At 49.7% G+C, this 25,707-nt stretch overlaps 1 protein-coding gene across 3 annotated transcripts in view; it reads left to right on the top strand.

Annotated features, from left to right (window-relative positions):
• DIP2B (disco interacting protein 2 homolog B) overlaps positions 1 to 25,707 on the top strand; it is a 62,061-nt gene that overhangs the window by 30,312 nt on the left and 6,042 nt on the right. Inside the window, exons 4-36 of one of the 3 annotated variants that reach the window (XM_038164247.1) lie at positions 196 to 321; positions 2,581 to 2,793; positions 5,053 to 5,196; positions 5,848 to 5,967; positions 6,550 to 6,747; positions 6,958 to 7,049; positions 7,446 to 7,556; positions 8,749 to 8,872; positions 9,358 to 9,467; positions 10,453 to 10,555; positions 11,541 to 11,605; positions 12,096 to 12,189; positions 12,927 to 13,046; positions 13,637 to 13,751; positions 14,314 to 14,453; positions 14,658 to 14,794; positions 15,115 to 15,195; positions 15,326 to 15,453; positions 16,171 to 16,285; positions 17,259 to 17,460; positions 17,775 to 17,884; positions 17,999 to 18,079; positions 18,627 to 18,750; positions 19,085 to 19,206; positions 19,777 to 19,888; positions 20,326 to 20,435; positions 21,171 to 21,301; positions 21,823 to 21,991; positions 22,934 to 23,104; positions 23,585 to 23,646; positions 23,774 to 23,831; positions 24,401 to 24,475; positions 25,015 to 25,192. In XM_038164247.1, the coding sequence (XP_038020175.1) occupies positions 196 to 321; positions 2,581 to 2,793; positions 5,053 to 5,196; positions 5,848 to 5,967; positions 6,550 to 6,747; positions 6,958 to 7,049; positions 7,446 to 7,556; positions 8,749 to 8,872; positions 9,358 to 9,467; positions 10,453 to 10,555; positions 11,541 to 11,605; positions 12,096 to 12,189; positions 12,927 to 13,046; positions 13,637 to 13,751; positions 14,314 to 14,453; positions 14,658 to 14,794; positions 15,115 to 15,195; positions 15,326 to 15,453; positions 16,171 to 16,285; positions 17,259 to 17,460; positions 17,775 to 17,884; positions 17,999 to 18,079; positions 18,627 to 18,750; positions 19,085 to 19,206; positions 19,777 to 19,888; positions 20,326 to 20,435; positions 21,171 to 21,301; positions 21,823 to 21,991; positions 22,934 to 23,104; positions 23,585 to 23,646; positions 23,774 to 23,831; positions 24,401 to 24,475; positions 25,015 to 25,192 (4,041 nt within the window). The remainder of the gene's footprint in view (positions 1 to 195; positions 322 to 2,580; positions 2,794 to 5,052; positions 5,197 to 5,847; positions 5,968 to 6,549; positions 6,748 to 6,957; positions 7,050 to 7,445; positions 7,557 to 8,748; positions 8,873 to 9,357; positions 9,468 to 10,452; positions 10,556 to 11,540; positions 11,606 to 12,095; positions 12,190 to 12,926; positions 13,047 to 13,636; positions 13,752 to 14,313; positions 14,454 to 14,657; positions 14,795 to 15,114; positions 15,196 to 15,325; positions 15,454 to 16,170; positions 16,286 to 17,258; positions 17,461 to 17,774; positions 17,885 to 17,998; positions 18,080 to 18,626; positions 18,751 to 19,084; positions 19,207 to 19,776; positions 19,889 to 20,325; positions 20,436 to 21,170; positions 21,302 to 21,822; positions 21,992 to 22,933; positions 23,105 to 23,584; positions 23,647 to 23,773; positions 23,832 to 24,400; positions 24,476 to 25,014; positions 25,193 to 25,707) is intronic. The other 2 variants (XM_038164248.1, XM_038164249.1) reach the window with 2 other exon arrangements.

Genomic DNA, 25,707 nt, shown 5'->3' with positions numbered 1-25,707 from the left:
TTGGGGCCTGAAGGTGTCCTTGGATCCCAGGCCCAGAGGGGTTGTTTTGCCTAAAACGTGAAGACAGTTAACTACACTTTACGTGGAGTCCAGAGCTATGCGCTGGTGCAGTACAGGATTTGAAAAACAGAAAATCTGAGATGTTAAAGCATCCCCTGGGTGCTGTGCTGGTGCTGAGGCACTTCCCTCTCGCAGACATCCACACGGAAGCGGTCCAGGCGGCGCTGGCCAAGCACAAGGAGCAGAAGATGGCCCTGCCCATGCCCACCAAGCGCCGCTCCACCTTCGTCCAGTCCCCAGCAGATGCCTGCACTCCCCCAGGTGAGGCTTTGTGGCATAGCTGAAAACCTTATTAAAAATAAAATTTAAAATATTTATTTACTTTAAAATATTTATCTATTAATTTTAATTTAGAAATATTTCTATATTCATTTAAAATATTTATTTATGATTTTATTGATTTTATTATTTATTTAGTTATTTTATTATAAATAAAATATTTATAAGATAATTATAATAATTATATTTACATTTCTAGACAATAATAATATATTTATAAAATCGTAACTTAAGGCTACTACTTCCCCTAAGTAAAACTAACAGCAAGGCTGTTGAGTTCCCATGTTAAAAAAATTATAAAAATCAATTTACGTAACAATCTACTCTTGTTAAAAAAAAACAATTTGCAACTATAAAGAAGGAAATTCTACCTGTAAGAATCCCTAAAGAAAATACATAAACATCTGTGGAAAGAAAAAGCCTTAACACGTACACACACAAACACCCTCTAACCAATAAATTGAGTAGCAAAAAAGTTTCTAGCCAATTAACCCAATAACTTAAAAAACTATATAAAAATAGACTGTAACATTAAAAATTCAGCTTTTCTGCATAAAAATCCCCCTGGAATCCTGTCTGTTTCTGTTACAACGAGGCTGTGCTGGGCTGTCCAGGGATGCACCTTCCAAACCAGGGGGCTGCAGGGCTCCCCGTGTTCGGGGAGTCAGTCAGTCCTCTCTCAGGGCTGGGAAGTGACCTCTCTTCCAGGAGTTCTTAAAGAACCTCGTGGTGGGTTCCTGCCATGTCCTGGATGTCCTCGGATGGTCCTTGTGGGTCCAGCCTTGGACCTTGCCTGGTCCTTGTGGGTCCAGCTCGGGGTGTTCCATGGTTCTGTGCTTCAAACCGGCCAGAGCTGAGCGGATCTGGGCTGAGGCCGCTTCTTCCTGTTTCTGATGGATAATTCACACCTTGATTTCACGAATGGTTAATGCTCAGCACACAAGAGGAGGGTTTGCAGTGGAGTTTGTTTCTGGGCAAGGCCCTCAGAGGGGTCTGGTGGGATTGCAGGACTTCTCTCACCCCTGCCATGTGCTGGCTGCAGCAGAGTCCCTGGGTGACACGGTGTCTGTCACGATGCATGTGCAGCAGAAATCAATAACCCTCTGTTTTCCAGCAGCTGGATGCACTGATGACAAACGAGTCCGTGTGGTTTTTGGCAGTGATTTCTATGTTGTGTCTCGTTGTGCAGAAGCATCGCAGCCATTTGGATTGACAAAGTCATCCGAAATGTTATGAATCCACATCTCCTGGTGAATTCATAGCTCTGAAACTGCTCTGCTGGGCCACGTCACTCCTCCTCCTCCTCCTCCTCCTTATTTCCTGTTTTATCACACTTCCTTTTTCCCTTCCTTTCTCCGGGGGGCTGATGCATGTTCCTGGTGTCTGCTTGGGTCTCGGCTCTGTGCTCACTTGTCCAGGACTGCAGCACATCCTGTGCTGGGGGAGTCACACCAGTCGAGGTCAGCACTCCCAGCACGGCTGGAGTCAGGCCTTTGCCTCAGCTCCGAACTCCCTTCCACTCTGGCAAGTGGGTAGAACACGATTTAGTACTTTGGTTTACCACTCCAGTGTAGGCAGAAAATCACTTTCAAGAGCACCTAAATTTTAGGCCAAAGCCACTTGTGTGTTTGTATTTAGCCCTGTACAACTCAACGTCTGAAGAACTGAGTGCTTGCTTCGTGGTAATTAAATAATTAGTCCACAATTTTGGGACAGCTGAGGTATCTGTGCTCTGGGACATACAGGAAGCAGTTCCTTGCTGTAGATTTCTGGTTTGTTTTGGGGTTGGGCTTTTTGTTTGTTTTCTGCAGTTGAAAGGGCCCCATTTAGAGCCCCAGACAAAAGCAGTTTCTGCTGTGGCCTTGGCACAGTTGTTTCCTGCGTTTTCTTTGTTCCTGGGACTTTGCAGTTTGACAACGACCCTGACCCTTCACTTTCCAGTTCAGAATGACCAGAGTTAGGCAAAACAGCATCCGATATTATGGAATGAGAACGGAAAGGTAACGAGAGTTAAGTTCTAGGCTTGGAGACCCAGGGGAAGGCTGTTGTCTGAGGAGGTGAATCAAACAGGGGTGAGTGCGTTCCCACCAACAATTCTGCTGCTTTAACCTCTGGTTTGGCCAATGTGGAAAACAGATCTTCCTGTGAAAGCCTGTGCTGTTGGTATGTGATTGGAAAGAGCATGTTCAGTGCCATGTGCTTTTCCCTAAGCAGCTAGATTTTCTTTCTGCTTCCACACAGACACGTCTTCCGCCTCCGAGGACGAGGGCTCGCTCAGGCGCCAAGCTGCTCTCTCTGCTGCATTGCACCAGAGCTTACAGAATGCTGAGTCTTGGATCAACCGATCTGTTCAGGGGTCATCCACATCCTCATCAGCATCCTCTACACTTTCCCATGGAGAAGGCAAAGGGACCAGTGGGTCACTAGCTGATGTATTTGCCAATACTCGAATAGGTAGGAGCTGGTACCAACAGAACAATCGCTTCGAGTGCAGACTGTGTTGATAAAGCTGCAGTTGTCCCTTGCAGAAGGGAAATTCAGAGCAAGCCTTTAGCTGGTGTTGGTGGAACTTGCTAGGATCGGTTGGAGTTGCACCGTCACGCTGTTGTTTTCCTGAAGAATTTCAGAAGGTTGAGGTGGTTGTAAAAAGGGAGAGTGGGGAGCAGGAGCTTCTGGAAGCAGGGAAGACTCCAGGGACAGTGTGGACAGAGCAGGAGGCACAACTCTCTGTGTCCTGTGTTGCTTTATGTCTCCAGCTCTTGGGAGCTCCCGTGGGCACAGAGCTGCCCAGTGCAAGTGGCATTTTCATCTGTGTCCTGACGAATCCCTTAGGGGTGTCCGTGCCTGTGGAGTGGGGAAATGCTGTGTTTAACATCCTCATTTTGCTCTGAGCCCCCATGGTTTATTGTTTGCGTTAGATCAGGAAAGAAAAAGAACCAAATCCAGCTCTGTGTGTGAACAAATGAGCCTGTCATTAAAAACCAGGGTTAGAGGAGTAAAGCTTTAGCCCAGCTCTCTGTGGCTGTCTGAGGAATAACCAGAGCATCCAGGTACTGAGGAGACGGAGCAAAATCTACAGATCTGGATACCCCGGGCTCAGTTTTCTGAGGCTCTGAGGTGCTCCTTGCTGCTGATGCTTCTGTATGAAATGGCCAAGTTTGTTTTTGCTCTGTGTATGTTTGTCCTTTTTAGCTGCTGGTGAGGAAATTCCTGCACAGTAGGACATTGTCTGTATTTCATGTGCTCTCTGCTTCTGCTTAACTGGGTTGGGGCAAGCAGTGCTTAGAAGTGCTGGTGATTTTATCTTTCACTTATTTATCTTTTTATTGCTGTTATTTTTGTTTGTTTATTTGCTGGGATGCAAATTGTTTCCTGAAATGGAAAACTGAGGAGATTGCCCATAAAATGCAGTCAATATAATTAATGTCTTTGAAGCAGAGAGGCTGTTTTTAATTGGAGCATGCAGAAGGCCACATTACCTTTTGCAATGAATTAAGGTAACGCAGCTTTTTACCTCCAGAATATCTACTGTCTAATCTAATTAGTGTCTTATGCAAAATAGAGGCTTTGAATCTTTGTCGGGATTCTATTTGCCACGTTCATCCCTTGTTAACACCTGGTTTAACTGAATAGAACTCTCACATACACAGTTCTGTACATCTCTCTCTTGAGAGCAATAAAAAGTCCTGCAGATGTTTGGATTGTACAAATCCATGTCCTTTCCAGTGATTGTAGAAGTTCAGTGCATGGGAAATATTCCTTGCTCCTGTGTCTCCAATGGGATGCAGAAATGAGGGGTTTTTTCTCCTTAAAAAAAGGGAAATCAACACAGAATCAATCACAAAACCCTCTTAGGGGGAATTATTTGGGATTTGACTTCAGACTATCTGTAAAACCCAGCCCATAGTTTCAGACTGTTGGGTTTTTCCTTTGTAAGCAGCAGTTGCTGGTGCTGTTAAGCCAGAATAGAATATTCTTGCCCTATCAGATGACTGAACCTGCTGGGTTGTGTAAAGAAACCCCACATTAGCAAAAATGCCTTGTTTAGGAGACAGTTCACAGGAGAATTCCTGCAGTTGCAGCCTTGGCTGAAAGGCAGGACAGTGTCTTGCAACTTGAAGCAGAAGTAAGACCCAGCTCACAGAATTCATTGGATTTATCCTGTGGCTGCTGGACAAGCTCTGTAACCACCCAGCTGGAAGGGATTGAAACCCAACACAATTTCTGCTGATCTGCTTTGGTCAAATTCCCACGTGTTTTGTTTTCAAAAGCCCTCTCTCACAAAAAAAGCTAAATAGTAGAATTCTAGCAAGAGAGATCAGTGCATAGGTGAGGGAGGGATTTGTTCTGGACTTTGGATGTTTCAGAGCTCATGTGAATCTCAAACTTTAAAAAAATGATTTTTTTTTTTTTTACAGTACTGAATGTCAAGAGATTGAGCTTCAAGGTTAGAAACCAAGAACAGCAATTCTGTTTTGCTGAAGCACTTTCTTGACATGGACAAAACCTCATGCCTTTGGTTTTTAGTTTTCAAAACAGATGCTGTGCCTCTCCTAGAGCTGCTGAACCTTTAGGAATCAGTGTGTTTAGCATTAATGAGGGTTCCCATCCATCCAGCCACTCAATCCTTAGGATTATTGGGAACAGGTGACTGACGCTTTGCTCGTTGGGGGATAATAAAAGGTGTATTTAGCAGCTTTCTTCTTTTTCTAGAAAGTTTCTCAGTCCCTCCAGATGTCACAGCAACTACCTCCACGCCCTCAGCGCGGCCGGCAGCCATCGACCTCCCTCCCTCTGGGATCGTGAAGGGGATGCACAAGGGATCCAACCGCTCCAGCCTCATGGACACTGCAGATGGTACAGAACCCCCGGGGCACCCAGGAGCTGCAGCGGGCTCCAGACAGGGCTTAAATCACACCCTTTGTTCTCCCAGCTCTGGGTGATCTCAGAATTCACAGAAGCACTGTGACAGGAGAGACCTTCAAGTCATGGAGTCCAACCCAGCCCCAACTCCTGAACCTGGCACCCAGTGCCCCATCCAGGGATGGAGACTCTGTCCCCTCCCTGGGCAGGCCATTCCAATACTTTATCATTCTTCCCATGAAAAGCTTTTTCCTAACATCCAACCTGTATTTCCCTTGGCGCAGCTTGAGACTGTGACCTCTGGTTCTGTCAGCTCCTGGAGAAAGAGCCCAGCCCCACCTGACTACAACCACCTTTCAAGGAGTTGTACAGAGTGATAAGGTCACCCCTGAGTCTCCTTCTCTCCAGGCTAAACAACCCCAGCTCCCTCAGTTGTTGTCTAAGCTCTTCAGAAAATCAGAAGGGTTTTGGTGTTGGCAGTGAGGTGTTACTGTGCTGCAGTTGTGGTGTTGGCATTCGGGGGGAATTTCTTCATGGACGGGGTGGTCAGGCTTTGGAAGTGCCCAGGGAGCTGGTGGAGCCCTGGAGGTGAGTGGGAAGGACTGGACTGGACGTGGCACTCATTGCTCTGGTCTTTCCCTCCAGGTGTTCCTGTGAGCAGCAGAGTCTCCACAAAAATTCAGCAGCTGCTGAACACCTTGAAAAGACCTAAAAGACCACCCCTGAAAGAATTCTTTGTGGATGATTTTGAAGAAATTGTGGAAGGTAATAGCACAAATAATGGTTTTATGCCCATTTGTTACAATTGGATGCTCTGGGAGCTGAGCTCTTTGTGCTGATGTTCTCAAGGTTGACTCAGATTCACTGTTTGCAGCAGCCTCCACGAACAGTCTGACACAAAACCAGTGTTTGAAGTAATTCACTGTTCTGCTGAGCTTTGGGGGACCTCCTCAACACTAAACTTCTTAAAAACCCCTTTCATTTGCTTAAGTTACTTAAATTAATTTCCCAAAGGGGATTGTCCTCACTGGTAATTTCATTCCAGATTATTTTGTAAGGTTTTCTTTTCTGCAGTTCTGTGTTCCTTTCCTTACTGATGTGTTGAACACCCTTGAACAACATCCTGTGAGAAGCCTGTGTTCATGATCTCTTGTTCTGTGCAAGACTTCCCAGGAAATGGGATGGAATGGCTTGCTAAATGCTTTTCCTCATTTCCTTTAGTTTTATTTTCAGTTTGTTTCAAGCTGAACTGTCAGGTGCCGAATAGCCAAAGATGGGGAATATTATTTTACTTGGATTATATCAGAAATACCAACGGATACTGGAAATAACATTGAATTTTCTCAGTTCCCCAGCCTGACCCCAACCAGCCCAAGCCCGAGGGCCGCCAGATGACCCCGGTGAAGGGAGAGCCCCTGGGGGTGGTCTGTAACTGGCCTCCTGCCTTGGAAGCAGCTCTGCAGCGCTGGGGAACCACTCAGGCCAAGTGTCCCTGCCTGACAGCCCTGGATGTGACAGGAAAACCAGTTTATACCCTCACATATGGTGAGTTGAGCCTCCCCTGCCTTCCCCTGCTCAGCTGCTGCCAGAGAGCAGCCGTGGAGAGAGCACAGGGCTCGTGGGGGTTGCAGAAACCTTCCTGGTCTTTGCAGGGTTGTGGACAGAGCAGTGTAGGTGGGAGAAAAGCCAAGGTGTGAGCTGTTCTCTTGTCTGCTTGATCCAGAGCTCTGCAAGTCTCTGTTCTCTGTCTTCCAGGCAAACTGTGGAGCAGAAGTCTCAAGCTGGCCTACACCCTGCTTAATAAACTGGGGACCAAAAACGAACCCGTGTTAAAACCTGGAGACAGGGTAAGGACTTTGGGCCTCTCTGCTTCTCCCTCTGGAGTAAAACCAGGGGTTTGGGGGCTGGAACTTTCCACTGACACCATAGCGAGACTCTGACCCCAGGGACAAGGCTGCTTGGGACATTGGTGTGATTTTTCAGGGATCCTGGCTCCTCTGTGAGCAGCTTCTTGGCTCTGGGTTTTGAAATACATCTGAGGAAGAGCTCGCAGCTCTGAGGGAGCTGCAGGGTTTGATCTCTGTGTCTCGGCTGTGTGTGAACCTCCACGTGCCTGGGCACTGTGTGAGGAGCTCAGGCACATTCTGTGCCTTCTGTGTGAGGAAGAGTGTGAAATAACACAAATTTTCCTAGCTTCAGTCACTGTAGGTGTGGATTCTGAAATCTGAACTTGTGGGTTGCAGGTAGCCCTCGTGTATCCCAACAACGACCCCGTGATGTTCATGGTGGCATTTTATGGCTGTCTCCTGGCTGAAGTGATCCCAGTGCCTATAGAGGTACCTCTTACCAGAAAGGTAACGTTGATGGAACTTGGAGGAGTGATGTGGGATGGAAACCAAGTCAGGCCATCAGCCTCTGACAGCATTTCACAGCCTCCAGCTGCTGCCTGAGCAGCTCTGTACCAACAAGGACTTTTGGGAGCTTGGATTGGCATTTAAAAATGGAAAAACATATTGATCAGAGCTGTGCTGAGCAGCTGGAGATGGTCAATTCTCCTAAATGATGCAGTCTTCACTTCCTTATCACAAATAATTTACACAGAACAGATTAGAGTGTGGATCTGCCCCCTGGTTGATGGGGGAGGGCTCACTCCAGCCTTGCTGAGCTCTGCCAGGCTCTGATTTTGCTGGACGTGGAGGTGCTCAGTGTTCCTGAAGACATTGAGGCACTTCTTGTAAATTACTTGCCCAGCAAAGTGTTTTCTTTACCCTTCCCAGAATTTTTGCACTGTTGCCATATTATTGCTGTGTCAAGAGCTGTGTGAAACTCTGGGATTTCATAAGAGTAAAAAACAACAGGGTCATGGCAAACGTGGCAGGAGAGGTGGCAATGAGCTGGGAGCTGGTCTGAGAGGTGGCAATGAGTTCAGGGAGCACTCAGGGACTCAGAGAGCTTTGATTTCATTCTCTGCACTGTGGCAGACTGCTATAGCAACCAAATGCAAAATTAAAACTTCTCCAGTATTTGCCCAATCGGTTTCTGAGCGAGCCTCCTCATTTTATCATTGTGCAACAGAAATTGGCTCCAGGGGATGGAGAGGTCTCGTTATCCCAGTGTAATTACATGTTTTGCTTTTTTTTGCCTCTCAATTCCTGTTTGCAGCATCTGGGTTTCCATTAATGCCAGGAGATGGGGTGAGCTCCGTGCCTGGGTGCTGGGCAGGAGCTCTTGTTTCGCCTGGATTTCACATCCAGTGCATTTTAATCTTGCCACTGCCGTGTTTCATGGGGTCGCAGCGTGGTTTGAGTTGGAAGGGACCTTAGGGACCATCCAGTTCCATCCTTTGCCATGGGCAGGGACACCTTCCAGTAGCCCAAGCTGCCCCAGTTGTGATTCTGTGATCCTGTGTGGGAATGGGTTGTTTTGTTCTTTTCCTTGCCATTCCTTCCCCCTGTCCCCAAAGCGTTACCAAACCTTGGATTTTGGTAAGGGAAAGCTGACTTTGGTCATCTTTGAGCAGGAGTGACTTTCCCCCTCTTCCCTCAGGATGCTGGCGGGCAGCAGATTGGTTTCCTGCTGGGGAGCTGTGGCATTGCTCTGGCCCTCACCACTGAAGTGTGTCTGAAAGGGCTCCCAAAAACCCAGAATGGAGAAATCGTGCAGTTTAAAGGTGAGTTGGTCACACATGGGCTTTTGAGTGGACTTTTGCTGCAGCTGAAAGGAGCTGTCAGGACTCTGAAGGCACTTGGGGGGTGAAGGGGCAGCTCCTGATCCCATCAGCAACACGTGTAGGATTTGTTTGTGGTGTCTGGCACAGCTGCTCTGCTCTTCTGGGGCTCACAAGGAACCTCCTCCCAAGCCAGGGTTGTGCTCAGGTCCCTTCAGTGGCATTTGGCAGGTTCCAAGGCACTTTTATTCACAAGCTTTATTTAGGAATGCTGCAGGGATCTTCCCTGAGGAGAGGAAGTACCTTGTTGCCCACTGAACTCCCTGATGAGAAGTGAGATGAACCTTCTGGCTGGTAGCTGGGCTTGGCTTGGAATTTTGCTTGTGTAACTGAACTTGGACAAATGATGGGGTTTAGTGTATTCTTGCAGAATATAAATCCCTCAATAAATAAACTGATATTAATGCACCGTTTAATTTTGGCTCCAGGTTGGCCCAGACTCAAATGGGTTGTGACAGATTCAAAATATCTCTCCAAATCTCCCAAGGACTGGCAGCCCAACATCTCAGCAGCAGGAACTGAGCCAGCATATATTGAGGTGAGTGGTGAATGGGGAATAGAAAGAACCTTCCGTGAGCTGAATTTAATGATCTAATCAGCAGAGAGAGAAGAGTTTCACCTCACTCCCTAAACTTCCCACTTTCCTGCCACTGAAACAAGCCTTTCACTGTGGACATCCTGCTGTGAGGCTCATTTTGGGTTCGAATCCCTTTGTGGCCTTGAGCACTGCTTGGAATAAGTTGGAGAATTGTTTTTGTTCCAAAAAAGTGAGGGATGCAGACAGCTGAGCTCTGAGGTGGCGCTTGATAACACCATTTCTGCCCGTGCTTGAGCCAGCAGCAGTGGGAATTCTCTGCTCTTGCAGTAATGCTGACTTTTGTTCCTGTGCCAGAAGGTGACTTGTGTTGGTTTTCTCAGCTTGTATTGAGACAGGGCAATTGAGAGGTGTTTTAAAAGGTTTTATTCTATTATCAGTCTCGATGAGTAGTGAGACACAAGAGATGTAAAACTCAGTGCCATTCTATCAGAAGCTAACTTATTTTCTGGTTACAATACCCTTTTCAGCTCATTAGATTTTGCTACACAGTGCTGCTGTTACTTCTAACCCCAATCACCTGTGTTTTTTCCTACCTGGTCCTGCTACAATGCATCTTTCACAGTTCTAATTCTCTAAAATTATGTAAACTTTCTATCAAATCTTAAAAATTCTTAACAAATCCATTTCCCACAGGATTGCAGCAGTTTCAGTGCGGCTCAGCCATCCTGAAATCACAGATTGGCTTTTCAGTTTGTTACAGGAGCAGGAAGAGATGCCACGAGCAGCAGTGACAGTGAAATAAACACAATCACATTCATTTTTTCTCCCATCTCCGTGGAGATTTTCCATGTGTGCCACCACAATAAACCATCTCCTCAGGTCTAAGCTTTCACACAGAGAGAAAACTTTATTTTCACGTGGATTCTGTGATTTAACTTCCTCAGTTTCTCTCTCCCTTAACTTCCTTTCACTTCTCTCCTTGCAGTACAAGACCAGCAAGGAGGGCAGTGTCATGGGTGTCACCGTGTCCCGTGTGGCCATGCTGGCTCACTGCCAAGCCTTGTCTCAGGCCTGCAACTACTCTGAAGGTGGGTGAGGGCACTCAGCATCAAAGGCTGACAGCATTAAGGGGTTGCCTCTCATATCTTCAACAGCTGTCTCTGAGTAACCAATATTTACTTCCAAAAATAAATAAAATTTGAAAGTGCAGATTAATTCTCCCCTCGGAAGTGAAGATTACCTGTGATGTCTTTCCATCCAAAATGGCATCATTTTCACTGCCGTGGTGAAGAGGAATAAAAAGGGGGATTTATATCATTTCTGTGAATTTACTGAGTCTGTTCTGATGATGAACCAAAAGAGGAACAAATGAATGAAAAATGGAGCATTTTCCACCAAGCTGGAGTCCCCTCTCTCTGCACTGATGGCCCACTGAGATGTCTTTCATTGCTGATAGTGTGTAAATACCAAAGTTTCTGAGGCTGGGGCTGTTCTGGTCCTGGTGAGGTTTTTTGGGAACCCAGAAATGGAGGTTGGAAGGTGCTGGTGGTGTTCCAGAGGTTTTGCTGTCTGTTATGGTTTATTCTGGTCTGCCTTGTAAATCAAGCTAATCCTACATCTGTGAGTGAAACTATTTCTAGAGCTGCAGGTCACAGAGCTTTAAAATGCAAAGTTTGCCTTTAGAATCCATCACTTGAGCTCCCATCACAGCTGAGAGTCAGGGCTTGAGTGATGTTCTCGGGCTCCCCTTCCCTCCCCTGCTCGTGCATGACGAGCTCCAGACCCTTCCTGTCCTCCTGATGGACATCTCAGGCTGGAATGTGATCTCCAGCTGGCAGCTGCATTTCCAAATGTGATTTCCTTGCAGCTTTCTGGACGTGTTCCTGCTCGGGAATGGACGTGCAGGTGTTGCTTTGCATGGCAGGGAGCTGTGATCAGTAACACGTGTAGTCAGACAGGGCCCCGGGCTGCCCCTGGAGCTGGTCTGACAGCTCAGGAATGTTCATCCTTGTGCAGATTCCAGAATAAGTGATGGGCACGTTGCACCTGACAGCCTCACCTTTCTTTTCCCAGGTGAAACGATAGTGAATGTGCTGGATTTTAAGAAGGATGCAGGGCTGTGGCATGGCATTCTAACGGTGAGTTGGCTCCAGAGCTCTCTGTAATGAGACATTAATGCTTAGATGGGGTATTAGGAGAAACTTCCTCCCTGTGAGGGTGGGGAGGCCCTGGCACAGGCTGCCCAGAGAAGCTGGGACCCCAGAAGTGCCCAAGGCCAGATTGGACGGGGCTTGGAGCACCCTGGGACAGTGGAAGGTGTCCCTGCCATGGCAGGGTGGCGCTGGATGAGCTTTAAGGTCCCTCCCAGCCCAACCCATTCCAGAATTCCAGGATTCCGTGGTAAGGTAGCATTTGAGTGCTTGGCTGGGAACATTACCTGTTAAAACAACCATTTCTCCCCCTGCCAAATCTCCAGCTCTCTGGGGGAACAGCAGAATCATCCTGACCAAAGCTCTGTGAGCTCCTGAGGGGGTGGAAGTTGATGGGCACTGAGGGTGACTCTTATTTCTGATAACTCAGTGAAAGGTTTGGGATGCCTTTCCTAACAATCCTCCTCCTGTTTTTCAGAATGTAATGAACAAGCTGCACACTATCAGCGTGCCCTATTCTGTGATGAAAACCTGTCCTCTCTCATGGGTGCAGAGGGTTCACGCCCACAAAGGTAACTTGGGGGGATCCACAACTTCAGCTTGGAGTTCTCAGGATCCAAGAGTGAGGGGCATTAAAATCTCAAATGCCTTAAGCCCTTCTTGCTCTTCCATGGCAAATCTTGAGGGCCAGGAGTTTCACTGATGTCCAAAGGTAGCTGATTTTTGTTTTGCAGTGTTAGACATGATTTTCTAGATCCTCAGGCAGGGCTGGAGCTCATGTCTGTAAGACTCAGTGGGAGATTTTAAGCCCCCAGTCGTGTGGATACTTGTAGAACTCCTTGCATTGGTCACTTGCCAGAGGCCGGAACAGGATTGTGACAGCTTGGGAGGACAGGGGACTTGGCCATTTATTTCTGTGCACAAAGTCCTGATGCCGTGTCAGTGGTGGGGAACACGATGGGGATCTGGTGACTCGGAGCCAGTTTCTTTTATGAAACCAAGGGAATGGTGGAGTGCAGCAGGAGCCCTTGGTCCCTGGCCTCCCTGAGGGCTTCCAGAGGGTGATGATGATTTATGGCCTTAGGAGGAGGAGCTGTGATGATGGCAGACCCTGGCTCAGGTGGTGGCAGTGCCACAGCAGGTGCCATTGTGTGTTGGCTTTGCTGTTCCTGCAGTCTCAGTTGTTTAAGGCTTCCTTGCTTAGGTGAGAATTCCCTCATTTGGGGGTCTCAGACCGTGTGAGTGCTACGAAAACAACTCTCGGAAAGCTTCGATTCGTCCTGAGGTGCTGTTTTTGTGTTGGTTGCAGCAAAAGTTGCTCTGGTGAAGTGTCGAGACTTGCACTGGGCCATGATGGCCCACCGGGACCAAAGAGACGTGAGCCTGAGCTCCCTGCGGATGCTGATCGTCACCGACGGCGCCAACCCCTGTGAGTGGCCCCAGCCCTGGCCCCAGCCCTGGCCAGGCCTCTCACTGCAGCCCCTGGCAGCAGATCAGCTCCCTCGGAGCTCTGCTTTGGGGCAGAGCTCTGCCTCCTGGTGCTTGGGCACAGGACAGGGGTGTTTCAGGGTTTTTCTGTTGCCATCCTTTGGGCTGTGAGAGATCCTGCAAAGCAGGAAAAGGGAGAGCGGAGTGGGGGGCAGTGTTTGTAAAATCAGAGAATTGGTCAGGCTGGAAAAGAGCTTTAAGACCGTCGAATCCAGCCCTTAACCTAGCACCATGTTCACCACTGAACCCTGTCCCCAAGTGCCACATCCACACGTCCTTTAAATCCCTCCAGGGATTATGATTCCACGACTGCTCTGGGCAGAATCCAGTATCTGAACATCCAGTCTGGGCTTGGTCCAATGCCTGACCATCCTTGGAGTGAGGAGATTTCTTATCCAACCTAAACCTCCCCAGCACAACTTGAGGCTGCTTCCTCCTGGAGTTTCCCAAATCCTCTTCCCAACCCTTCCTGTAGATGGGCATGAAATCAATAGCTGTGAAGTGCTAGTGGCATCTTTTCTTTCTTCCTAGGGTCTGTTTCCTCCTGTGATGCCTTCCTGAGCTTGTTTCAGAGCCATGGGCTCAAACCAGAGGCGATTTGTCCCTGTGCCACCTCCCCCGAAGCGATGACCGTTGCAATCCGGAGGTAACAGATTGAGTCACCCAGCCTGGGCTTTCTTCACACTTGGGTTGGTCAGAGTTGATTTAAGCCTGTAATAAACTCCTCTGACATTTACTCTGCGTGCTCAGGTCCTCAAGCTGCTGAGCTTTAAACCTCCCTCCTGAGATCCAAGTGATTTCTGAGGTGTGTGACAGCTCCGCAGTGCCTGAGCTCTGCTTTTCCTCCTCCTGATTTCCACAGCCTGGGACGTGTTCTGAATCTGAGATGAGATTTGAGATCCTTTGGACATTCTCATACCCTGTTTCTGTCCATTGCTGCCTTCTGTAAGAAACAGCCCTGCAGCCGTGTGGCCTGGGAGCTGGGGTTTGCCGTGGGGTGAGATAAGGAGCTGCAGTGCCCAGGAACACAATTCCTTAGGGATTGAAAATTTGGGTGGGGATCCTTACTGCCATCACTCTTTGAAATGATTATGCAAAGCAGAGACGCCGAACACACCTCTTGCTGTTGCTGTGCCATCTCCATCTGAGTCTAAGACCAAGCCTGGGTGCCTGATGGAGTGTATTTCTTCATTCTGTGTCCTTCCCAGGCCTGGAGTCCCTGGGGCCCCTCTGCCAGGCAGAGCCATCCTGTCCATGAACGGGCTGAGTTTCGGTGTGATTCGGGTCAACACCGAAGATAAAAACTCTGCTCTCACTGTCCAGGACGTCGGGCATGTGATGCCAGGAGGTAAAAGCAGGCAGGAGGCTGGTGTGAGATGTTTTTGGGGGTGTTTTAAGGGCAGAATGGATCAGTGTTCTCTCCCACATCGGCCTCGGTGTGGGAGAGGTGGGGCCGTGCCAGACTCAGTCATTTCTGTCACGATTAAACATGTCACTTCTCACACAGGGCAAAATTTGGGAGCTGTTTTTAACAAAGCCCGATTTGTCCTAGGCATGATGTGCATAGTGAAACCAGATGGGCCACCCCAGCTCTGCAAAACAGACGAGATTGGTGAAATCTGTGTGAGCTCCAGAGCAGGAGGAATGATGTACTATGGGCTGGCAGGGGTGACAAAGAACACTTTCGAGGTATGTCTAGCAGAATGCAACTTTCCCGCCCCGTTTTCTGTGTAAAACTGGTGGTGTTGTACAACCCCTTGGGTTTGTAACTGAAGTGTTCACGTTGTTTTTTGTAAACATGCACTGGAAATCTCCTTGCAGTTAGAGATACTCAGAATCCCCTCCATAAACATCTCCCACCCTTGCTGTACCGAGGGCTCCCTGCCCTTCTCCTCTTCCCTTCACTCACGTTAAGTGCAATTCTTGGGGTGGTTTTTCTCCACAATTTTGGGGTGGGTTGGGAAGGTTTTTCTCTCCTCAGGCCTCCAACGTCCTCCCTTGTGTTGCAGGTGATCCCTGTGAACTCCTCTGGCTCTCCAGTGGGGGAAGTGCCCTTCGTGCGCTCCGGCTTGCTGGGATTTGTTGGACCTGTACGTGAGGCAGCTCAGAGCCTGCACTGCTCTGGCCCTTCAGCGTTTCAGAGAAAAGCTTTTGGGGGGAGGGAGGATGTGTGAGAAGAGCTCGCTGTGAGTTCCTCACAGTTGCCTTCTTGTCTTGCAGGGCAGTTTGGTGTTTGTGGTTGGGAAGATGGATGGGTTGCTGACAGTGAGCGGGAGAAGGCACAACGCCGATGACATCGTGGCCACCGGACTGGCCGTGGAGTCAATAAAAACAGTTTACAGAGGAAGGTCAGCACAAGAAACCCCATCGCCTGCTGCATTAATAAAGCAAAGCACAAGCTTTAGTACTTTCTTGGATTTCTCTTTGGTAGCTCAGTTAAAGCAAGCATCTTTTTGATTTAGGTGGTAATTGCCCTGATCATGCCCAGCACAGATCTTTTTCCCACTATCCAGCCTGGCTTTTCATCAAGTCTGTGCTTTAGGGAAAGCAGTCAAGTAAGATAAGTCAGCCACATGGAGAAATTAATTCTGTCTCTGCAGAGTTGCAGTCGTTAACTGCTGGCTGGTGCAGCAAGGAAGAGTTTCATTTTTGTCCAAAGATACTCGATTTTTATTTGGCAGTTGTGGATATAATTTTTTAGATCTTCAGGCAGGGCTGGAGCTCATATCTCCGAGACTTAGTGAGAGATTTTAAACCATCCTGTAGGTGCCTTTAAATCTCCTTTCATTTGGGCTTTGCCAGAAGTTGGAACAAGAATGTGACAGCAGGTTGGGAGAACGGGGGACTGTGCCATATGGAAATTCCATCAGGAAATGGAATTAACCCCTCCAATACTCCCCAGTCTTTCCTTTTGACTCAATGTTAATTGTCTGATGCTTTTTCTCTTGCTTTTGCCCCATGGTTATTTTAACAAGTGTGAATTCTGTGAACAAGTCCTGTCTTGAATCCTTGGCCTCCTGTTCCTGAGGAGTGAAACTGGAGTGTGGCTCTGCCCTTTTCCGTAGGATCGCTGTGTTCTCCGTGTCCGTGTTCTACGACGAGCGGATCGTGGTGGTGGCAGAGCAGAGGCCAGATGCATCTGAGGAGGACAGCTTCCAGTGGATGAGTCGGGTGCTGCAGGTACAGCCAGGGCAAATCCTGCAGCTTTTGGGGTGTGGGCAGAGCAGGGGCCACCGATGGCCCCGATGGGGGGAGCCCAGGGATGGAGATGCCGCAAGCTTTGCGTCCCTCTTGGCACAAGGTGTTTGTGCAGGGTCACAAGCTGTGTCCGAGCTGTTGTGTTGTGTCCTGAGGGAACTGGAGTGACAGGACAAGGGGAATGGCTTCAAACTGAAAGAGGAGGAATTTAAGTTAAATTTTGGGAAGAAATTCCTCGACCAGTCTGGGATTCCATGGATCCCAAAGAACAGAGGGGCTCTGGCAGTCTCAGAACTGCAGAGCAGATCTGTGCTGAAGCTTTGGAGTTCTGTTTTCAGTCTGGATCATGTGGAGCTCAGAGTTTGGCTTTAAAGCCACGCTTTTCTTTGGAGATGCATTTTCAGCAGGGACCAAGTGGGCAGGGAAAGGCCAGAACAGCTGAATGAGTGTGGTCCTAAAAGAATGAGTAGCAAGTGCTTCCTTTGAGGGCTGCCTGCACTGCATGTGTGTCATTCCAGGAATGGCATTCAGGGAGGGAAGTGTGCAAGCTGGGGTGGAAAACCAGGGAAGTACCTGGTGCTCTGAATAATGGATCAGATGCCTGAATGCTGAGGCGGGCAGGAGGGAACAGAGTGTGATGGTTCAGAGGAGACAGATGGATACAATCCCGAGATCAGAATCGTGTGATTCATCAGGCAGCCGTGGGTATTTTGGGATTTTGGTCATGAAAGATTTAAAAATGGATTTGGTGTCTGTGAAATGGGCTGTAAAGGCAGGGATGTACACAGCACTTCAGGCTCACTGCAGGACTCGCTGGTGGCACGGAGGTCAAATGGGATGTCAGTGATTGATTCACAAGCCCAGCGATTTGTCTTGCAGCGTGTCAGTGCCTCAGCAGCAGCAGACTGTGTCCAGCAGTGCCAGGAATGCCAGTGACCATCTCTCCTTTCTCTAGGCAATTGACAGCATTCACCAAGTGGGTGTTTACTGCCTTGCTCTCGTGCCAGCCAACACATTGCCAAAAACTCCGCTGGGAGGGATCCACATCTCCCAAACCAAACAGCACTTTCTGGAGGGCTCTCTGCACCCCTGCAACATCCTCATGTGCCCACACACTTGTGTGACAAACTTGCCAAAGCCCAGGCAGAAACAGCCAGGTAACCTGAAGCCTTTTGTTTGGTGTTGTTGAACTGGGGCTCAGTGCTCAGCCCCAGGAGCCTGGGTGCTGGGGACCAGGGCCTGTCCTGTGCCCCGTGGCTGGGGTGTGTTCCAGGCCTCTCTTTGCATGTGTTAGTCAGGAATTTTAATTCCCACCTCTGAACTCACTGGGATTCTCCCTCCTGATGAATAGAGACCAGCAATGCCTGCTGAGCTCCATCAGGGAGGCTCCTTGCCAGGAGCAGTGGGATCCTGCAGGGACTCTCTGGACCTCTGCCCTGCTCCTTCCCAAAGTGCTGCTGTCTCTCCACAGGTGTGGGCCCTGCCTCTGTGATGGTGGGGAACCTGGTTGCTGGGAAGAGAATCGCTCAAGCCTCTGGGAGAGACCTGGGTCAAATAGAAGACAATGATTTAGTGAAAAAGGTAAATCGGTGTTTGTGACTGAGCATGGGAAGGAGTTTTCCCTCCTGTGTGCAGAGCAGCGGTGGGAAGCACTGAAAGAGAAGCTGGTGTTGAATTCCTTCCTGTCTCTTCCAGCACCAGTTCCTGACAGAAGTGTTGCAGTGGAGAGCTCAAGCGACTCCTGACCACCCACTCTTCCTTCTATTGAATGCCAAGGTACAGTCAGTGCTGAGCTGTTGGCTTTTAAGGTCCACGTGTCATCCAGTGCCACTTGGAGAGGGCAAAATCTTTTGCCCTCTGCAGTGACTCTCTTTAACCTCTGTATAAGATTTTGCCCGTAGATTTGTAACTTAAAACTTGACCCTTTGACCCTCTAGGTCCCTTCAGCAAATGGCTCTCGTGGTTTGACCCTTCATTTTAAAACTGAGCGTGTTTGTAGGTCCCACTGGTTCCTGTATCAGTTAATGGTGTATCCCTTGGTGCCACCACCCCTATCAATGGTGTTGAGTATATTCTGGCAAGGTTCTGGTGCAAGAAGACCTGAACTGACTCCCTGGAAGGTAGAATTTTCTAGAGCAGCTCTAACTCCATCTCTGTCCTTTGATACTGTAGTGGACGAGTGGCTCACTGGGTGCCAGCAGCCTTTAGGTAGAGATAACTCTTAGCTGTAGCCTCCTGCTAGCCAGCAAGCTTGGGTTTATCTCAGAGCAACCAGTTTGTGTTGTGGCAGCCCCTGTTTAGAGCGTTTTTGTCTCCTTTCAAGGGAACCACTGTGTGCACGGCCACCTGCCTTCAGCTGCACAAAAAGGCTGAGAGAATTGCATCAGTGCTGTGTGACAAAGGCCATCTCAATGCAGGAGACAACGTGGTGCTTCTTTATCCTCCTGGTGAGTGAGTGCCACTGGGGAAACACAGCCTGGGCGTGCTTTGGAGTCTCGCTGGGGCGTGGGAATACAGGAAAGGCACTCAGTGCTAGCTAGGGGAGCTCACTGGTGTGTCCTGACTGACTTTTGAGTCATTTGATGTCTATGATGGAGATGCTTTCCTGTTGCTTTCCCCATTCCCTGCCCCAAGCTTTCTCAGATTCCTAGTGCTGCCCTTGCTGCTGGGCTGCTGATGCTGCCCTGTGCTGTGGAAAGCTCACGGGAGGAGCAGCAGCGCTCTGCTGTGCCCAGGGGTCCCTCCCCAGTGTCCCCCAGTGCAGCTGTGGTGTCCTTGCAGGCATCGAGCTCATCACGGCCTTCTACGGCTGCCTGTACTCGGGCTGTGTCCCTGTCACCGTGCGCCCGCCCCACGCCCAGAGCCTGGTGGCCACACTGCCCACAGTGAGGATGATCGTGGAGGTGAGTGACAGGCTGGGCTGGATTGGTCACGGGCTCCTGAGAGCCACTCTGACTGCTGCAGCCTCGTGCTCCAGGGGTGACACAGTGGACCGAGCTGGTGGTGTCTGTGTGAGAGGGATTGAGGCACATCTTGGAGCTGAGGGACAGTGTTCTCCTTCATGAAATGCCAGAGAGAGCCCCCTCCTCACACGCGGAGTGCAGGTGCTGTCTGAGAACACCAACATGGTGTTGCCACCCTGAATTCCACCTCGATGCTGGGGAAGTCCAAATCCTGCAGTTAAGTCACTTCCCAAGCCCAGTAAGCAGGGGACAGCATGGGGAAGAAAGCTGGATCTTGCTGTGACACCTTCTCTAGAGGTTCTGACAGGGTCTGTGCAGGCTGGGCTGCCCTGGGGGTTTAGTGAAGGGGAAGCAGAGCAGAGTGGGCAAAAGGCAGAGAAAGGAATTCAGGTTTGCTGAAAGAAACTGCCCGTAGATGATAAAATAGTCTCTGCACAGCCGCTCTTGCAGCGGCAGTGCTGCTGGGACGTGCTCTTGCCCCTTTGTTCCAGTGAGTGCTCATCTTTGCAGGTCAGCAAAGCCGCCTGCATCCTCACAACCCAGACCTTGATGAGGCTGCTCAAGTCCAGAGAGGCAGCTGGTGCTGTGGATGTGAAAACCTGGCCGACCATCATTGACACAGGTGAGCTCCCTGGCCAGGAGGCTCCTTGAAGCCCTGTGGAGGGGTGACTTTGACTTCCAAAGGGACTGCCCCCCATTTCATTGAGAGTCTCTGGAAAATTTGTTGGAATACGCACAAAAGCTGTCCAAGATGTGCTCTTGTTCACTGAGAACTCTTCTGTGTTGAGCTGTGCATGGGAAATGATTACAGTGATTTCTGGAGACAACTTTAATCTGCTTAAGACAAGGACGAGTTGGTCTTTTCTGCCTTTTCCTGAGAATAAATAATTTCCTATGCAGGAGCTTTGGCAAGAGTTTTGCCATGCACTAGCCTGTCTTTTCTGGAAAGAGAATTAATGGAAGGCTTCATCTTCCATCTCTGGTGTTTGAAAGTCGTGTTCTCCTTTCAAATACCAGTCAAGTAACCAAAATTAACCCCTTTGTTTCTCTCTTGCACAGATGACTTGCCCAGGAAGAGGCTGGCCCAGATCTATAAGCCACCCACACCTGAAATGTTGGCATATCTAGATTTTAGTGTTTCCACAACAGGAATGCTCACAGGAGTAAAGGTATAGTAACGGGTTAGGAGAGGGGCATTTTGTCTTGTATTGCCTGACTCTCTGAGCCCCCTCCCTTTGGCCTCCACCTCCAAGTTGTAGCTTAAACAAAGACCCTGATTTTCTTCCAGCAAAGCTGTGGGCTTCAGTTCACTGAGTTCTGCCAGGGAGGGACACAGGTGTGCACAGTGGGGTCAGGAATTCTGCTGCTGCCTCCCCCTGCAGAGCTGCCTTGGGAGAGCAGCAGAGCTCTGAGCTCCACCAAGAGCAGAAGAGGGATGCAGTCAGAAAAAAGAGGATAAGAAATTAAAAAGGAAAGCCTTAGGCTGTTGTTAATGCTCGTGTGTGTTGGGAGTTGGAATCACAGGGTAGTCAGGGTTGGGAGGGACCTCTGGGGATCCCCCAATCCAAGGCAGGGTCACGCAGAGTAGGTGACACAGGAACAGGTTTGGAATGTCTCCAGAGAGGAAGACTCCGCAGCCACCCTGGGCAGCTGTTCCAGTGCTCTGCCACCTCCATGGGAAGTTCTTGCTCGTGTTGAGGTGGAACTCAAACAACTGCAGCTTCAAGTTTAGCTGCTGCTGTCACTGTTGGTGTCAGGGCTTTGCGGTCTCTGCGCCTGCTGCGGAAGCTCAGGAACCAAACCACGGCCTTGCCTGCACACCAGCTCTCCAGGAGCTGCCTCTGCTCTCTCCTGGGGGTGCTGGCTGGTGTGCCGGGCTCCCAGCTGTGTCCCCTGTGTTGCAGATGTCCCACGCTGCAGTCAGTGGCCTGTGCAGGGCCATCAAGCTCCAGTGTGAGCTCTACTCCTCGCGGCAGATTGCCATTTGTCTGGACCCCTACTGCGGGCTGGGATTTGTGCTCTGGTGCCTCTGCAGGTAGGACTTTCTGGGGGGACAGGGGCAGGTTTAACTCTTGGCTGCTTGGAAATGGGAAAGGGGTGTCATTACAGACGTGTTGACATTACAGAACGACTTGATTTACAGTAAGGGGGGAATTTGTCTTGGAACTGACAACAACACGTTCCCTTTTGCTGCAGATTAGCAAGATGTTATCCCATCTTGATTATGTGTGTTTGTGCTGCCAAATATTCCTGGCTTCAGAATGCTTCTCTTCCCTTTCTTCCTTGATTACATGTTGCAATAAGGGAGGTTTTGTTCTCTGTGGGGTTGAGCCAGTTCTCTTCCTTCGCTGTCAGTGTGTGTTTGTGTGTGGATAAATTGTTATTCTTGTACAGTAAGTTGCATTTTTAAAATGTTGCTGCTCCAGTCTGCCTCAGCTGCAGTCCCACAACCTGCCTTTGGACTGGCAGGAGTGTAATGTGCAGATACAGTAAATATTAATTTAAAGATAGCTACAAGCTTCACTAAAATGTTTTCTCCCTTAATGTTCTTCACAGTGTGTATTCTGGACATCAGTCAATTTTAATTCCTCCTATGGAGCTGGAATCCAATCTTTTTCTCTGGTTATCTACTGTCAGCCAGTATAAAATAAGGGACACTTTCTGTTCCTATTCAGTCATGGAACTGTGTACAAAGGGACTTGGAAACCAAGTTGAAATGTTAAAGGTAAGAAACATTTCCTGAGTGTTATGTCACATTAATTAAGGAAGCTCTGGTAGTAAAGCAAAGTGAAATGATTGTTAAACACAGATTTTCCTGTTGCACAAATCTCCAGGCCAGAGGTGCTCCAAAAGCAAATCTCCAAAAGCAAATCTCCCTGGGAGAGGAGAGGACTGGGGAGGAGCAGGGGCTCTGGCAGTGCAGGGAGCCCCTGTCAGGGAGTGTCAGGACAGCCCTGAGCAGGGAGGATCCCAGCACTGCTCTGCAGCAGATTCCTTATGTAACAGTCTGCAGTGAGGCTCAGACCAGCACATGATGGAAAGCACATGTCAGGAGAGCTGCTCAATGGAGGTGTGTTCTCCTAGGAGATGAGAGAAGGGAAAAAATAGCTCCGTGTCATGCCTGAGGTGGTTTTTTTTCCTTGGGATTTCCTGGATTGTGGCTCTGTGAGATGCAGGCTCAGCCTTGTTCTCTGGCTGGCACAGAGCTCTGCAGGTGCCTGGGCTGTGTCACCAGGTGAGCAGCACATGGGAGCTCCTGCCTGGTGCTGGCCAGAGCATTCACCATGGAAATAATACTGGATTCAGGTGCCAGTGGTGTTGAGGAGTCCGTGCAATCCCAGTGGATGACTTTATTCTGCCTGGGTTTGGTTTCCATCTGTATAAGCAGTGTCCCAGAGGTGAAATCTCAGCTGAGCAGCTCTGCTGAGAGCTGGGGCAGGGCAGGGAGCTCTGTCAGTCCATGCCTTGCTCTGGCTGCATTTCCAGGCTCTGGTCAGGCATGATTTATAATTACAAATAGAATCAGAAAGAGGGAAAATAGCTCAGAAGACAGGGACTGAGTTTGTCCTGCATTTCCTGAGTAATTTCACGGGCTAAGAAGCAAACATAACTTGTTGAGAGGGGCCGGAGGAGCCCCTGCAGCCCTTTGCCTGGTGTTTGTGTGCAGGCCCGAGGCATTAACCTGTCCTGTGTCCGGACCTGCGTGGTGGTGGCAGAGGAGCGGCCGCGCGTGGCCCTCACTCATTCCTTCTCCAAGCTCTTCAAGGACATCGGGCTCTCCTCCCGAGCCGTGAGCACCACCTTTGGCTCACGGGTCAACGTGGCCATCTGTTTACAGGTGAGGCTTCCCAGGGCTGCTCGTGGTCACTGGCACCAGGTTCCAGATGCCAGGCTGGGTTGTGTTCCACACTCCCCATCTGCACGCATTGCTGGAGCCCAACATCTGCCCTGCAGAGAACAGCTGGCACAAGATTTAAGCAGCTTCTCTCATTTTCAGCTGCCAAATCGTATCACAGATGCTCAGAACAAGTGGAACATGGATCTGAGCTGTTTATTCCCACATAAACAGCGCCTGGTTGCTCCAGGCTGGTGGCTGAGAGGGCTTGGGGTGTCTCCCCCCTCCCCAAGGCTCCTTCCCACGCGGGTGTTCCAGAAAGTCACCTGCTTACTGAAGGGTTTCCCTTAGTGCAGCTGCAAAGGTGGGGAATGTGCACAGGAATTCTGCTGCAAGAAGCCCCTGGCAATGTTTCTGGGCTCAGGCAGAAGTTCCCCTGACTGCTCTAAATACATCAATGGTTTTTAAATATTAACTCCTCAGGGAACATCGGGGCCAGATCCCACCACGGTGTATGTAGACCTGAAGTCCTTGAGACATGACAGGTACTGTAAGTTCACTTAAACCAATTTATGAACTGTATAAAACCCTGCAGTGGTGCTGAGTTTTCACACCGCTCCAGACACTTCAGCTCTGTTTTCTCCCTGACAATGTTTTTTTCTTGGCCTTCAGAGTCCGTCTGGTGGAGCGAGGAGCTCCACAGAGCCTGCTGCTCTCTGAGTCTGGAAAGGTAATTCCATGTCTCCCCACCTCCCACTGCCTTTGTAGCTGGGAAGGACAGTCCTGTGGCATGGGAGGGGGTGGCACTGGGTTACACTGTCCCTCTGGAAAGTCAGTTTGGTTTATAAGGAGTTACCCATTGATTTGGGAGTGTGTTTTGCTGGAGCTGTTGAGGGAATTGGTCCATTTTGCAGTAAATTACCCATATCAGAAGCGTGGGCTCTGGTATTCTTGAAATCAGGCTGTAGTTGGGATTTACTGTCGCTCTTACTCCCTCATAGCTTAACAGAAAGAGGTTTTCCTGTAGTTTTTTAGCCAAATTCTTGAAAATCAAGTTTAGAATATCTTACCTGTGTGACCCTGGGGCCATGGGATGCATCCATACCCTGATCTTGCCTTGCTGTACCTGTCCTGGCCTGTTTTATCCCTGTTTGTGATGTCCAGGGGTGCAATCCTTCCTGGATTGAACAGCCTGTGTGTTTATTGAACAGCCTGTGTGTTTTATTGAACAGCCTGTGTGTTTCATTATGCTGAAGACAATCCAACAAGAACTGCACATTTCCTTCTTGTGCCCTTTAGATTCTGCCTGGAGTCAAAGTGGTCATTGTCAATCCAGAGACAAAAGGGCCTCTGGGAGATTCTCACCTTGGGGAGGTAAGTGCAGGTGTTGCTCCTTGGGGACCTTTTCCTGCTGCTCCTTGGGCTTTTCTGTGCTGGGGGACAGTTTGGAGCTGTGATACAGGCCTTTGTAAGATGAACTATTGCTGAGCGTTCAGAATTTGGGTATTACTTCACTGTCAAGCTTAAAGAAAACCCACTTGAAAAGAAGCTTGTTCCACCCTAAATCTTGCAAACTGGCTCCCAAATAGCATAATTTACATTTGGCTTTCCTTTCTTTGATGACACCCCAGTATATTGATCTGCGTCGATGGATTATTATCCAATTTCGGACTTGACACGTTAAAAACCCACAATTTATTTTCTCAGTGAATCCTCAGTTCCTGCAAGACTGCATCTCAAGGTGCATTTTTAAGATTCTGCAGGTCGTTTAGAAGTCCAAGCTGAATTTTTCTGATCTGAAAAACCACAGATAAAACCAGAACCTTCTCGCCGCGGCTCCTTTACCCGCTGCACTGGGCAGGTGCTCCCCGTGGGCAGCGTGGGGATCTGACCCTTCTCCCCTCCCTGCACAGATCTGGGTGAACAGCCCCCACACGGCCAGTGGCTACTACACCATCTACGACAACGAGACCCTTCAGGCCGACCACTTCAACACCCGCCTGAGCTTCGGCGACGCGGCGCAGACGCTCTGGGCCCGCACCGGCTACCTGGGCTTCGTGCGGCGCACCGAGCTGACGGCGGCCAGCGGAGGTGGGGCTGGCACAGGGGAGGGCACAGCTGGCAGAGAAATGGGCAGCCCGGGCATTCCCAGGGGAGGGCACAGCTGGCAGGGATGCAGGCAGCCTGGGTGTGCCATGGGAGGGCACAGCTGGCAGGGATGCAGGCAGCCCGGGCATTCCCAGGGGAGGGCACAGCTGGCAGGGATGCAGGCAGCCTGGGCATTCCCATGGGAGGGCACAGCTGGCAGGGATGCAGGCAGCCTGGGCATTCCCATGGGAGGGCACAGCTGGCAGAGACAGGGGCAGCCCGGGTGTGCCAGGGGAGGGCACAGCTGGCAGAGACAGGGGCAGCCTGGGCATTCCCAGGGGAGGGCACAGCTGGCAGAGACAGGGGCAGCCCGGGTGTGCCAGGGGAGGGCACAGCTGGCAGGGATGCAGGCAGCCTGGGCATTCCCAGGGGAGGGCACAGCTGGCAGGGATGCAGGCAGCCCGGGCATTCCCATGGGAGGGCACAGCTGGCAGGGATGCAGGCAGCCTGGGTGTGCC

The sequence above is a fragment of the Motacilla alba genome, chromosome 29 (genome assembly GCF_015832195.1).
Source record: "Motacilla alba alba isolate MOTALB_02 chromosome 29, Motacilla_alba_V1.0_pri, whole genome shotgun sequence".
NCBI classification, from domain to species: domain Eukaryota; kingdom Metazoa; phylum Chordata; class Aves; order Passeriformes; family Motacillidae; genus Motacilla; species Motacilla alba.
Note: the sequence above shows the minus strand (reverse complement) of the source record. Positions and strands in the feature narration are given on the sequence as shown.